The 15,959-nt window shown below is 36.7% G+C and overlaps 1 protein-coding gene across 3 annotated transcripts in view; it reads right to left on the bottom strand.

Moving 5' to 3' along the window:
* Positions 1–15,959, bottom strand: part of DIAPH2 (diaphanous related formin 2) — a 914,916-nt gene that overhangs the window by 510,483 nt on the left and 388,474 nt on the right. For all 3 annotated transcript variants that reach the window (XM_037165779.2, XM_037165780.2, XM_037165781.2), the window contains one exon: positions 11,878–11,979. In XM_037165779.2, coding sequence (XP_037021674.2) covers positions 11,878–11,979 — 102 coding nt within the window. The remainder of the gene's footprint in view (positions 1–11,877; positions 11,980–15,959) is intronic.

The following is a 15,959-nucleotide window of genomic DNA, read 5'->3' as shown; positions in this document are numbered from 1 at the left end:
CCCTGACGGATGACTGGTTAGCCAATGACAGGTAAGATTCCTCAAAGGAGGGACAAACTAAGACAGGCATGGTCATGAAGAGCCCTCATGGAAGGACTTGGGGGGCTATAGAAAAAAGGGATGATGGACCCTTGCCCCTCAGCTTTGACATAGCCTGAGTCCTCATTCTGTCTGCCAAGGGTCTCCTAATCTCTTGGCTGCCTTACTTCCCCTGCCTGGCTTAAGCCTGAAACAATGCTAGAGGTGGGTGAGGCCCTGTGCTAGAAAGGGTGGGTTTCCTAAGGCGATCAGGGCTAAGAAAAAATGCACAAAATCCTATGAAACCTACCTGGTTAATACCCTCAATTTAAATGATAAGGGTCAAGTATGAAGTGAGTTTGTTCCCCAAAGTTTTATGGCCCTATACCTATCTGACCCTGACTCAAAATAAGCCCTCAGAGTTCTTTGAATGTTATCTATTGTTTAATTATTTCTGCCTGGCAATGACTGATGAGCTTTATGTATACACCCTGTATTTCTACACAAATTAAACTCAATAAAAGCTTGTCAAAGCAAAGGTCGGGGCGCCCTCCTCTCAAGAGACTGGCTAAAGGGCTCCGAGGTGCTCTCCCCTTGAAGAGTGGCTATGACATCCCTTTTCCTCCACAAGACTTTGAAGGTCTGTATGAATTTGTCTCATCTCATTCATAATGCCTCAGACACCGTGGGCCAGTGTCTGCATCACAGAGTGAGATAGACCATACAACCCATCTCATTCTGAAGATGAGGACAGTAATGCACAGAAATACTAAGTAACTTGCACAATGTCAAATTGCATGTTGAAGACCTGAACATTTAAACTTAGACATTTAGCCACAGAAGGAAGACTCTCAGCCACTATACCACACTGCCTCTTGAGCCATATTAGGAGCAGTATAAATGAGTAGTTGAAACAGAGATTAGTGGCAGGAATACCATTCCTAAGTCTTCAAAATTGTCTGAGAAACAGGTAATGAGCTAGGATTTTGACAGGAAGAAAAAGGAATCAATGGATACAAGAGATGGAAATAGGGGAGAATCAGTAGGACTTAGTAACTGACCAGTTATGTGAGGATAAAGTCATAGATGGCTCCAAGGTTCTAAGTCTCTTGTGAAGTAGAAGATTGTTGGCAATAATGAAGGTAGAAAAAGATGCTGATTTGGTGTGTTTTACTGTTTGCTTGGTTGTCTTTTTCCAGGAAATGAGGGTAAATGGCTTCACTTTCCTTGGTTGGTTGCTGCCTACACTATGGTGCAGCTTAGTAGTAAATTCAATCAAATGACGGATTCTGTTAACTTTCACATAATCTAATCATGTGAAACTAACCTACCTAATTTTTCTGGTTTACTTTTTCCTCATGTGTAACATATGGGAAATTCCTGATGAGTAGTCTTGCTTAGATAATTAAATAGGAGTCAAATAAATGATCCATAAATATTGTTTCCTTATTTTTCAGTCTGTGCCTCTAGAGTTGTGGAACAGTGGAATTAAGGGGACAAGAGCTACAAATAAAAATATTACTTGGTTGTTACAAAATAATTTTTATTAGCATTTAAGTGAACTTGGTCCACTGTCTTCTCAGACACCAAATATTTCATTTTACTACTAACAAAGATACTATCTACTGGCTCCCTATTATTAAGGCTCCAAATCTTGGAGTCATACTCAAATCATATTAAACATAATATAATTTAATACCATTCCTTACCTATATTTTAACCTGAAGAATTTCTTAGAATTGTCTCTAATTTTCCATGGTCACTATTCAAACTTAAATTTTATGTACTTCAAGGTTCAATTATGAATATACTCTATGATCCCTTGCCAGCCTTTCCCTTTAAATCCTCCCATAAACAGTAAAATGATACTTCTATGATGGGGAAATAATATTGCTTTGTTGATATTTTGAGTTTTTAGTATTATTGTGATATCAGGCAGCTTTGGAAATTCAGTCCCTTTGTCTAGGAGATAATCATTGGAGTTGGCAGATTTATGTTATTTGAATAGATGTTATGGGAGGTCACTGATGGAGAAAGTATACAGAGAAAAGAGTCAAAGACTGTACCTTGTACATCAACCAGCACAGGGTCTTGCATATATTAGTTCGATTATTTGCTGGTTGAGTTTAAATGCACTCCTTAGCTGACTAATCATTTTCCATATCTCCCAAGTAGATCAGTCAAAATGTGTATTGAACAAAATTAACAGCAGATGGTGATGTTTTATTGTCCCTAAAATAATTTCTTCGGTCATGAAGTCAAACCAGATATTCTAGAGAACTATGTTGAACTGCTGTTACTGAATATAACCTATCATCACTCAACCTGATTTTGGGAAGAGGTTGTACATTATAAGAGGGTTAGAGCTGCCCTTTGATCTGGCAAAATTTCTTCATTTACTTACTCTCTAGAATAAGGTTTAGCATATTTAGTTGATAAATATGATAGGTGATTAAAATAATTGTGAATGAATGAATGAATGAATGGATGGATGGATGGATGGATTCATTCACATATATAGAAACCCCAATATCAACAAAAGGCTGAATGTGGAAGATGATGTTTAGTGTGTAGGCTGATATAAATCTTGATATGGAGAACAACAACCTATGGAAGGCAATTTGCTACCATGTGAGTTAACCCAACAATACTACGCATGCCAAGTATTTGCCCAAATTCAGAGCTCCATATAACTATTTGAAATGAGAGGCTTGAGAAAAAATGTTTCCTAATACCCAGAGAGGGACAGAAACCATTTTGAACTCTCCAGACCCGTATGTAAAGAATAGTTGAAGAAATAGAGAATTTCAGTTACACATACCTGGATTTGTCATTTTGACTTGTACAACCTACTATAAGTTACCTATTAAATCCAAGTTTATTTCCTTATCAGTAAAATATATTCCTTAAATCATCCATGCAAGTTACAATAAGACCTGAATGACATACTGTGTGAACACCCCATTATAGCAGCTGACACAATTAATGTAAGCACTCTAAAACAATAGCACTGGTTGTTATTACCCTCTTTCTCATCCTCAGAAATTTTCAAAAAGGAAACATGATTCCTGACTGTTCTCAGAAGCCTGAGGGAAAAGTTTCTCTCACCCACAAGAAGGAATGTATATTTCCAGGGCTTGGTGAAGAACAATGCTCATTATCAATTGAATACACTGGAAATATTATGCTCTGCTCCCTTTAGCCAACTGAAATATTCACTTTTTATTAGACATGTTATCATTGAAAATGTGTTATTGTAAAATCAAGACCCTATGGAGGAGGGGAAGCTTTATTAGGTACATGTTTTAACAGGAGCAACAAACGAGCACACTTTGATGGTACTAACATACTTTGGTACAACCATGAAGTGTGGATTTTTACGAACAGGCCAGGGTACACTGTTAAGCAATAGCTGAATCTGGTTGCGTGTAAGGAAATGTCTTGGATAATTCAGCTTACAAATAATAGAAAGCACTGAGCAACATTTCCAGCCACAGGTACAATTATTAAAAGGCTCATGTCTGATAAGGCACTTGAGTGTGTATAAGTGATATTAAGTAAATAAAACAAGAACTTTTGAAATATGTTTGTTTTTAGTTGTGGTCCATCACAGCATTTTTGTTGACTGGCATCTTCAGCTTTATAATTCATTCCTTGAAATGCCGAGGGATGCTGACCATGGTGGTGTATTATGTAGAGGATTTATTTGGTTTAAGATGCACTTGTGTATCACATTACATCAAGCAGCTATTATTTCTTTAGCTGATCTGTATTATATGATCTCACCTTTAACAGGAAGCTAAACAACAAAACAAACAAGCAGAAAGAAAACAAAACAACAACAACAAAAAAAACAAAGACACTGAAATAGAGAACAAGGGGATAGTGACCAGAGGGGAGAAGGAAGGGAAGTTAAGGGGAAAAAGGAGGGATTTGGAGGAACAAATAGGAAGGACACAGGGATGAGAACTAAGGGGGGTGGAAATGGGAGGGAGGTGGGGAGCAAGGGGCAGGGGAGGCTGGGATGGGAAAAATAGACAAAAAACTGTACTTGAAAAATAACTAAATAAAATTTTCTTAAAAAGTATGTGCATTGACAGAATTATTGAATAGCTACAAGTGAATCATTTCCCCAAAGAGTTTGACACAGTTTTGTTCAAATATAATTTGAATTTTATATACTTCCCTACCTATATAGCTGGTGAATATTGATCAACTGCTAAACTACCAAAAGAATCCAGAGAGAAAGAAAAGAGGCACAAGTATGAAAATCACACATGAGGGAGGAAGAGATGGCCACATGTCACTCCTGCAGTCATGTGTCACTCACCTTTTAGATTATTTCAAAATTTTATTACATAAAAAATTTAAATGCTCACCCGAGGATATGTTTATTGATTTTAGACACGGAAGGGAGGAAGAGAGAGGGAGGAGGGTAAGGTAGAGAGACAGAGACAGAGAGATGATAGAGAGATAGAGAAACATTGATCAGCTGCCTCTCATATATCCTCCAAATGGAGACTATGAGAGGCATGTGTCCTCATGTATGTGAGGGGGCACCTATGTTGTTGGGACACATACCACATACCACAACGTAGGTATGTGTCCCAACCAGAAATCAAACTTGCAACCTTTTGCTGTATGGGACAGAGCTCCAACCAACTAAGGCACCAAGCCAGGGCTAAAGTTATTTCATTATATTTTCCTTTACACTGCTAAGAAATACACCTTCAACTACCATCGTATCTGAGCATAATTGATCCTCTAGTCTCTTCAAGAAATAATGCTAACAATTCATCAGAATTAACAGATATATTTGTAACAATCTGTTTGTTACAGACATTTGTTACAAGGTGTATTCCCCCAAATACTTAATTAGAACCCAGTGTACATTGAGTATATAGAATGATTTTGTATCAGCGATTGTAACAGAGGTTATAATAATGAAGTCCCATAGACAGGTGGACTTAGTTACACAACAGGCAGAACTGGTTATAAAAGTTGTGAGAACCTGACTCAATGACTAAGCAAAATCCTGCCGCTAGTATAGAAATAAAGCAGGGACATGTGTGATTCTCTGCTAAATAAATAATTTTCTTAACCCTTTTTAGCAACAACCTCCTCAAGGACTGGTTTTCTCCTGCTCCTTGCTACACCTTCTGCAATGCACTGAGTACTTGGCCTGGACAAAATCAATACTAGTACTCTAGCTAGCTGGAGTCAGTGGCAAATATTTGTAACATATTAGATGTCATGAGAGATAAGAGCCATAGTTAATTTGTAAAATGAAGATTTGGAATAGTAGAGTGTTGAAAATGGACTCTATACCAGAAAAGTAATGATGTGTTGATAAAGAGTATTTTCCCTAAAGATAGGAATATGTGAAAATTATGCATCAAAAAACCTCTACTCATTTGTTCTGGAGTTGAACACAGTAACAATATCTGTCTCAAAAGATACTCTAAACTCAGAGGAATCATAGAATTTAACAAAGAATTTCCAAACATCCTTCTCAAAACCACTGTTTGAGGCCAAGAATTACCATCAAAACATCTACTGTATTGCTATGTTGTATTGTAGATGACTGATATATGCAGGGGGAAGGGGTAAAGTTGTTTCTTTAAATGTAATAAATCACATTCAATAGCAAAACTGATTGACATCCATAGACTTAATATGAATATTCTGTCTTCAGATTTTGACTTATTTTATTTCAAAAGCTGATATAATTAATCCTGTCACAAATGGATTATTATGAGAAAGTAATGAAAAGAACAATATGAATGCACAGATTTGAGAATGAATCACATGGGGTTTTCTTTAATCTGATCTCAAAATTATTAAACCAGCTTTTTCTTGGATTAAAATGAATGCACATCTAGAACTAACAGCTAGCATTCATATTGACAGAAAGAATGAGAATAGAGACAATCAAGGCATTTGACATATCAAAACACTAAACACTCTGGATACATATAAAGGAAAGTGTGATTTTCCCAATGAATATGCAAACCTGAATAATTATTCGATAATGATGGAACAGAGGAACCACAATTTTCCATCCAAAGTAATTGCCTATGATGATATGTGGGGGAAAAAACACTTTAAAAATTTTCCTTTTCACCTGGTTAAGCTATCTTGAATAGAGCTCATAAGCTCTTATGGGGTTTTAAAATAAATGAAAAAGAACACAGACTTTATAGTTGCACTTCCATCTATAGGCATAAATCCACTTCTCCTGTCTTCATATATTTGTGTAGAAAAATAAAAAATGAAGTGTGCTGTCAGCAATGTCACATAATCTTCACTTTTCATTACATTTTTATGCACACGCTATCTCAAAATCTTTTTGTTACATTGTAGCTTTAGAATATTTTAATTGAAAAAATATGGGTAATTTGAAGTTGGAGAAACAAAGGACCAATTAAGAAGAGAACCAATTATTGCCTTCTTTTTCTCAGAAGATGTGTTAGTTTAATAGATACACACAGTATGGGTCTCTATTCTCAGCACAAGACAAGTGGGAATTTCCATAGCTCTGAGGTTAGAGAACAGCTGAGCTGCAAACACACTGCAAAGAGTCTAAAAGTACCTGCTGGGGGTTCTAACTGGAAGAGCTTTCAAAGATCTGTGCTTTTTTTACCTATAAAGTCACAGCACATAATTACAAGGAAGTACCAGCGGGAGGTTGTGCAGCCAGTTTAGTCCCCGAAAGAAAAGGATTATTGATCATAGAAGGTGTGGGAACTAGCATATCCCTCTTACCAGGAGGTCTACCTCTAGACAGAAGAAAGGTCCATAGGTTTTTCATTTGTTTCTTTTTCTATTTCTTTTGGGGGGTTTCTTTTTAACTTTTTACATGTAAATACAAGCAAGCCCAATAATGTGGCTGCTGAGAATACCCCCAAAAGTTTATTGAAAGCTGTGAAGCCTAGTCACTGTCATCAATAAGTTTTTTCTTTCAGACAGTCAAAGCCAGGTTTTTCCTCCAGTTTTGCCAGTTTTATTGGGTTTGTTTGTTTGATGATGATGATTTTAGTTAATCCGGCAGAAGTAATCTCACCTCTGGCATATGTCTATCCCTAACTGATGAAATTCTTTTTTTTTTTATCATCCAGGAAATGATATACTAATGTGAACTCTACAAGGCACTGGGCAAGGATCACATACATAAAATGAGGAAAGAGTATTTATTGCTAGAATATGTAAGGAGGATAAAGGTTAAGGAGACAAAATTCTTCAATGTTCTCAAGGGTCATATGGATATAGAATTAGGCCTGAAAAGTCCACTTCATCTTATCTTCATGCTAATACATTCAACAAACATTGTTAAATATGCATAGTGTGAATAAAATCAACATGATGCATGGACTTAGAAGTTGCAGTCTAGTGGGGGTTTACAGACATTAATTTTAAACACCCTGCGAATTAATCATTTAATTAATTTTAATCATTTAATTAAAAACCATGATAATTTCTAGAAAGGAAAAGAATAAATGTTCTATGAGAGCATTTAATGGAGAGACATAATTTAGATTTATAGGTAAGTGGAGATGTCACCAGAGAATGAAATTTAAGCAGGAGAGAAGCAGGCAGTGGGTGGGAGTAAAAGGCAGAAGCATGTGTAATGTTCCAGAGGTAGAACACAGCAGGTAAGTTAAAAAAAAAAAAAAAAGAAAGAAAGAAAAATACAATGTGGCTGAGGGATAGCGAGCAAGAAGCCAAACATTAAGAGATAAAAGTAAAAAAGATGGTCAGTTGGGGTAAGGAGTTTATACTGCAGCTCTTGTGCCATATAGACACGCTGACGTTCTAAAAGCAAATAAATATTCAATAGTATAATGATGCAACATAAATGCACTCCAAAAATATCACATTGAGCCCTGGCTGTGTGGGTCAGTTGGTTGGAGTATCATCCTGTACAACCAGAAGTTGCAGGTTGGATCCTTGGTCGGAGGATTACAATTGATAGTTTTCTCTCAAAATGATCTCTCTCCCCACCCTCTCCCTCTTTTCCTCCCTCCCTTCCTCTCTCTCTAAAATCAATATATATATCCTTGGGTGAGGATTACAAAATATCACAACAATGGTTTTGCTGAGACTGATTTGGGGAAATGCAAAAGTGCAAGCAGGGAAAACAACCTCAGAGTATATCATTATAGTTAAAGAGAATGATGATGCTGGCCTAGGCAAAAGTGCTGATGGCACAGATAAAGAGAAGTGAGTAGATCCGATGTGTATTTCAATGAAATTAGGGGGTAATTAACGAACTCTCATAGATCAGGTTTAGTGTACTATTTAAGGCAGAACTCTGATTGCTGTTCATTGAAGGTAAGGAAGTAGAGTCAAAGGAGACTAATCTTTGAAAAAAACTGATGCTAGGAAATGGAGAAAGAAAATAGGTATCAGGGACCTCATGACCAATGAAGGATCTTTATTCATCCATCTCTCCAGTTTTCCATTCACTTGTTTTCGAGAATTAAGCGAATGAAGATTTTCTTTTTCTGAATTGAAGGGCAGGATGGAGCTTGACAAATTGAATAGGCAATGAAATAACAGAACTAAAGTAGGGTAAAATATTCCCCATGTGGAGAGAAGTAAATTAGCACACAATAGAGCATTGTACATAAATGCGCACACACACACACACACACACACACACACACACACACACACACCAGTATATAACTGTTGTTAAAAGCACTGCCTATGAAGTCAGGGTGCCTAGTTTTAATTATGGATCTCCTACTTACTGTGTAACCTTGGACAGCCTTCCCAATCTTACTTGGCCTCAGTTTCCTCTTTCAAATTATGGAGTCGGTAACAGTACCAATCTCAAGGATTATGAGGAATACATGAGATGCTGGGAGAAAATTGTTTAGCATGGTATATGACACAGTAACTCCTCAATACATTTTTGTTTCTATCACTAATAATAAAAACAATATTCTTCATAATAAATAAAGTAACCCTCTTCCTGAGGTTTGATAAGAGAATAAGCTAATAAGACATAGGTAGAGATAGGTAGGTAATCCCTACCTATCTCTAGGTAGGTAAAAGAGATATTGGAGGTTCCGAAACTAAAGTGATTTGCTGTTTGTCCAGTGAATAACAGATTAGGTTGTTTGTAGTAGGTGAAAAGAACAGGGAGGGGAGGGAGAGAAGACTTGAGAAAGTCAGGTAAGAAATGATACAGCTGCTATGAAAAAATGAAACACCACTGAATAGAAACAGGTAAAAATAACTGCTGAAATGACAATGAGAGTCCCGCTGAGGTGAAACCTAAAATGTTATAAAGACACAAATTCACTGAATGCACCAAAGAGAACAGGAATATATAAAACCAGAGAGCCAGAGACAGAATAAGAATGCTAAGGAAACTCAGGTTTTATTCTGTAAACTCTGGCAGACACTGAAGGTGTTTGATACGGATGTCATATGATGAATAGAGATTTTAAGAAGACTATATTAACCATTTTTGAAGGAGCAAGAAAGCAGAAGCAAGACAAACAGTTTGGAGCCTCTCTCATTACTGAACATTATTCTATATCCATTTCCAAAGTTGTCCAAAATGTATACTAATGATAAAACTTGATGGTTAAAGAATATTCAGGTATATCCATAAAAAATTGAACTCAGTTTCAGTAAAGACCATAAGGAATATGTTTTAGGGTAATTTTCACATATACAGATCTAAAATATGCTATTTTTAATCTCAGGCTCACACTTCAATTTAATAACTGTCTTATAACTCAATTTAATAAACATCTATCAACTGTCTATTTTATATAAAACCTATCCCAAGCACTGCAAAGCATACTTGCTTTAAAGACTAAGGCACATCATTGTGCCTTTTGGAAAAGATATTTCAAAAATATCTTTTTGGAATATGTACGATTATCAAAATTTATGTGGTAAATACTAATTGATACTGCCTTCAAAAATTCACATAGAATAAACTACTTTATAATGTCCTTGACATCCCCCCCCATCGTGTCACTAGCATGGGGAGAGTAAATATGAGGACCAGGTGATTTCAGGTACACAGCCCCAGAGTTATTTACAGTTATGTGCATAAACAAGAAACCTCCTCCCTTCCCTAGTTTGCTTCAAGTTCAAAAGGTATATTGCTTTTTATGTCCCCGAATTTCATTTCCACAGTGTGGTACGAAGGATATTCCTTTTGAAGGACTTTACTGGAAAACTAATACATCTTCTAAGATAAACTGCAGTCAGAAAAAATGGCCTGAGAAAAATTGCGTAGTGTACCTACTGTAAAACTCATAACAGTCATGACACAGCTGAATTCTCAGATGGTACATAGACTAGTTTAAACTGTAATATGAATTCAAGCACCTTAGGTTTTCAGTGAGAACTCTGATCTAGAAAATTTTATTAATTAGTATGGCACTAAAGTGCTGGTAATCTGAAGTGGTAATATCTTGCCAGTTCAGAAGACTTCACCTAAATAAAAAATGAGAAAAATGCCTTCCTCAGGTACATTTACATGCCCTATCTCATCACAAATATACATTCCAAATGTACTTGTCAAGGATTTGAAAGAATCCTCCTAGATCATTGTTTGCAAACCTATATCTGAGAATTAATAAACTCTAAATATGGGTAAACAGTTAATGAATGCATTCAAAAGGAACATTCTCTGCCCCACCTATCATAATTTGACTTTAGATAGGATTTTTTAAATTTTATTAATTTATTTTTATGGTTATTCTATTACAATTTTCCCAATTTCCCCCCTTTGACCTTCTCGCCCATCCAACCCCCAATCCCACAGTCAATTCCCACACTGTTGTCTGTGACCGTGGGTCATGCATACATGTTCTTTGATTAGTACCTTCCCCTCTTTGCGCCATTATCCCCTACCCCAATATTCTCTGGTCACTGTCAGTCTGTTCCATGTTTCCATGACTGGGGGTTCTATTTTGTTCATTAGCTTTGTTAACTACATTCTGCTTATAGGTAAGATGATATGGTACTTGTCTTTCATCAATTTTTAAATTACAAAGAACTCAATCAGATCAATTCAAATATATTACTATTAAAATGTTATAAAATATTTTGGATGAATCAGACACTGTGTTTGACTATTAGGTCTTATGTTAATTTTATGTCTTAGTAGGCAAGTGGAAAATAGTCAGGGAGCGAGGGTAAAGATGGCCGCTGTACTAGAACTTTTAAGGCCCACAAGGCAACAAACTTGTATTGAATACCTATGTCCAAACAGCTCTTTCTTTGAGAAATTAAATCAATCATCTTGCCCTCCCTTCCTCACTTTTGGGTGGCAATTTTTTGAAAAGCAGGTTTGGAGAATACTTAAAAATACAACTATATTCTGTAATACATAATTCATATCTAACCATCTTTTGTACCCCTCTGAAATGGAGGGGATTAAGAAAATGTGATATATTTTAATAATGATTTAATCACACTAAAGCATGATATATATTTATGAGATTCTTCTACCACTTGAGACAATGTATTTAAAGCTTTTAATAAATTAATGATACTCTATGGGAAATCTTTTGCTTTTTCTGAGGTAATATATACCACAGAAAGTTACTGTTCATATATTAATATAATAAAATATCAGCACTGGTATGGAGGAGTTTCCATGAGATATTCTGAAATATTTTATAAGATATAAATATCTATTTCTTTATTTTTCAATGCCATGACAAATAATAACAAACAAGGAGTTTTTGTCTGACAGCTCATAATATATTAAAATATGTAGATATAAAGTAAAACAAATATCAACAACTGAAGAATTGTCTTTCTTCACTGTTCCTGACTGTAACCTCCAAGTTGAGTTTGCAAACCCTCATGCTGGATACATACCACAACTCCAAATTGTTCCGGCTCACAAAGGTCATTATACTCATTCTTCAGCTGTGCTAATTCATTGAGTGCCTTCTGCTCAGGAAGATGTTTAACCAGGTTCTAAAAAAAAAGTATAAGCGTTTACTATTTTATTTTTAGAATTATTAAGCATGCATTAACAATTCTAAAAGTAATAAAATAGGGTAGCATATAAATTTCTAATTGTGGTTCTGTTATAGTACCACTGTTAACACACCTTCTTCCTAAAAGCATACCTGAAAATGAACTACAACTTAATGTCAATAATTATATAAATATAATAATCAGTTACTATGTTCTACCGTATATAAAAGTTAAATACTAGTTCCTGTAACAACTAAGGGGGGTGGAAATGGGAGGGAGGTGGGGGCATGGGGGGTGAGCTGGGATGGGAGTAAAAGACAGAACACTGTAATTGAAAAATAATTAAATTTTTTAAAAGATTTTATTTATTTATCTTTAGAGGGGAAGGGAAGGAGAGAGGGAGAGAAACATCAATGTATGGTTGCCTTTCATGTGTCCCCCGCTGGGAATTGGCCTGCAGGGAACTGGTCTGCAACGCAGGCAGGTGCCCTGACTGGGAATCGAACCGCTATTGTCTGGTTTGCAGGCCCGTGCTCAATCCACTGAGCTACACCAGCCAGGGCTTTAATTAAAATTTTTAAAAAATGGAAAAAAAAGTTAAATAAAAATATCATATTGTGCCCTGGCTGGTGTAGCTCAGTGGATTGAGCGTGGGCCTGCAAACATAATAACCATGATTCAATTCTTAGTTGGGGCACATGCCTGGGTTGCAGACCAGTTCCCAGCACAGGATGCACGAGAGGCAACCATACATTGATATTTCTTTCTCTCTCTCCTTCCCTCCCCCATAAAGATAAATAAATAAAATCTTTAAAAAGAAAAGATCATATTGCAATAAATGTCATAAGATAGAAATAAACAAACTGACCTCCTGGGCCTTAAATATATAATTTTTAAGCTTTATTTTCTGTCATGAAAATTAGTCAATCCATATGGAAAAAATACTCTGAATAAATTAGTTCATGTGTAATGAGGATAATAATAATAATATTACTAATAAGTCAACTGTATTCATATTGGCAAAACCTGAAATCCTTTTCAATCTTATAAAGCACAGTAAGACTGTAATAATAATCTCCCATTATTTACAATGTCTGTATTTAAATACATGATGAATTTCACTTTAACAGAAAATCAAGCAAAAGTGATGAAATTTGATGCATGCTCAAGTGTGATATATAACAGAAGCAAAATTGATTAATTCTTCTCAATCTGGCTTATCTTGCACTTTGGTATAGTTTTAATTATTCTTACATTAGCCTGCAGCCAACCTTTTGGGAACTAGTTATGGGATTTCAAAAGACATATGAAAGGTCGGAAAGCAAGAAACAAAGAATTAGAAAGTAAGGATTGACACAAAATGGCACAGAAGGAAGTTTCCGGGATTGGACCTTCCACAAAGCAATCAGTGAGCTAGAAATAGTGATTTAAATAAACTATTTCAAAAGTCTAGAACCTGACTGAATACGTAGATCAAGGTGTTTCATGAAGAAAGACACTGCTGTTCTCTAGTAAGAGAATAGCATACATGAAACAGACACCATACTCCATTCCTCAACATCCCTGTGTCATTAGTCCTTGAGTTCCTCTAGGGTAGGGTTCCCAGTACTGGTCCGTGTACTACTAGGAACTAGGCTGCAAAGCAGGAGGTGAGTGGTCCACAAAAAAAGCTTCATCTGTGTTTACAACTACTCTCCATTGCTCGCATTATCACTTAAGCTCAGCCTCTGGTCAGATCAGCAGCAGCATGAGATTCTCGAAGAAGCTCGAACCCTACTGTGAACTGTGCATGTGAGGGATCCAGGTTGTACACTCCTTGTGAGAATCTAATGCCTGATGATCTGAGGTGGAGCTGAGGCAGTGATGTCAGTACTGGGGAGCAGCTACAAATACAGATGATCAGTAGAAGAGAGGTTTGACTGCAAAGAGACCGTAATAAATCATATCATGACTTATTATGAGGCTTGTGGGCTCATATCAAAACCCTATCAGTGAGTGGCAAGTGACAAGTCAGCTGCATGTAGTAGCAGGTTTTAGGTCAGAATCCGACACTTATTTCAGTCCATGCATGGCTCACCCATTATTTTATTTACCACTCTCATACATGCCTCTTTCCTACACTGCACACTAGTCTCAGTCACAGTTGTGGTAAGCCCACATTCTAACCCCAGCATATGGTGAGTTGCATAATTATTGTGTCATATGTCACAATGTAATAATAATATAGAAATAAACTGCACAATAAATGTAATGTGCTTGGATGATCCTCAAACCATACCCCCACCCTGGTCCATGGAAAAATTATCTTGACAAAACCAGTCCCTGGTGGCAAAAAGTTTGGGGACCACTGCTATAAACTATTAGACCTACCAGATACATACAAAACACTCTACCCTCAAAGTCCTAATACATTAACAGACTTTAATATACAAAGTATCTTTTGTGATTATAATGGAAAGTAACTAGAAAATAATAACAGAATGAATAGTAGAAAATTCACAAATATGCAGACATAAACAACATACTTTTGAGACAACCAAAAGAAATCACAAGGGAAATTAGAAAATACCTTGAGATGAATGAAAATGAAAATACAATATTCCAAAATTATAGAATGCAGCAAAAGCAGTACTAAGAGAAAAAATATTAGAGCAATAAACACCTTCATTAAAAAAGAAAGGTCTAAAATCTGTAACTTAACTATATTCCTCAAAAAACTGGAAGAATAACAAACTAAATCTAAAGCCAGCACAAGAGAGAAATAAAGATTGGAGCAGAGATTTTTAAAAAAATAGAGAATTGAAAACCAATAGAGAAAAATCAACACAATCAAAAGTTGATTCCAAAATTGACAAATCTTTAGCTAGATTGACAAAGGAAAAAAGGAAGATGACTTTAATAACTAAAATGAGTGAACTTGGGAGATTAGTACTGATTTTATATAAATAAAAAGGATTATAAGAGGCAACTAGGAATTTTTGCATGCTAACAAATGCCAACCTAGAAAAATGGACAGATTCTTAGAAACACAAAAACTACCAAAACTGAATCCAAACAATTTTGAAAATTTGAGTTCACCTATAACGAGTAAGGAGATTACATCTGTAATCAAAGATTTCCCTAACAAAGATAACTTCAGGACTGGATGGATTCACAGGTCAATTCCATCAAATATTTAAAAAATTAACACCAATCCGTTTTAAACTCTTCCGAAAAAAATTGATGGAAAACTTTTATGAAGCCATTATTAAACTGATAGCAAAGCTGGTATAAGACACTACAGGAAAACTACAGGGCAATAGTCTCTGATAAATATATAATGATGGGAGGGTCTGCCCAGATCACTAGGTGGAGGGGAGTGGGGAGCCCAGAAGCAGTGCCAAAGGCTATAACCCTCCTGGAGATGGGGAAGGGGTTGGGAAGCCTGGAGGCCTGTGCATGAGCAATTGCCCCAGCAACAGGGCAGCCCGGCCTGAAGGAGGGAAACCATCCCCCCCCACATGCTTTCACCACACGGAAGATTTTGGGCCAGACTATATAAAGTGAAGAGCATGGAAATGCTTCTCTCTTTGTTATTCTTTTTCCAGGCCTCTGGGGACTGAAGTCCCTGGGCCAGAAGGCCCGGGAAACTGCATGATGTGGGAAGTTCCTGGTTACACCTCCCTGGGTGCTACACTGCAGGTGCCTGGCCAGGGAACCAGGAGCACAGCAGGGACTTGGATGGTAGGGCAGAGCAGGAGTAACCCTGGGCCCATGTGTCCTGGAAGCTGGGTGGCCAGGTAACAAGCACCACCATGCCTTGCCCACACCAGCACCACAGCAGTGCCAGGGGCTGGGGCTGCATGGGTGTGTCTCAGCCAGGCACACGGATGCACCAGAGGGCAGTGGCTGGAAGAAGAGGGCAGCAAACTGTGAATAGGACACCTGGAGTACAAACTCCAAAAGATGCCTGAAACCAGACAGTGACTGGAAACCAC

The sequence above is a fragment of the Artibeus jamaicensis genome, unplaced genomic scaffold, assembly GCF_021234435.1.
Source record: "Artibeus jamaicensis isolate MK-2021 breed Jamaican fruit bat unplaced genomic scaffold, CSHL_Jam_final scaffold_461, whole genome shotgun sequence".
Taxonomy (NCBI): Eukaryota; Metazoa; Chordata; class Mammalia; order Chiroptera; family Phyllostomidae; genus Artibeus; species Artibeus jamaicensis.
This window is presented reverse-complemented; position numbering and strand designations above follow the sequence as displayed.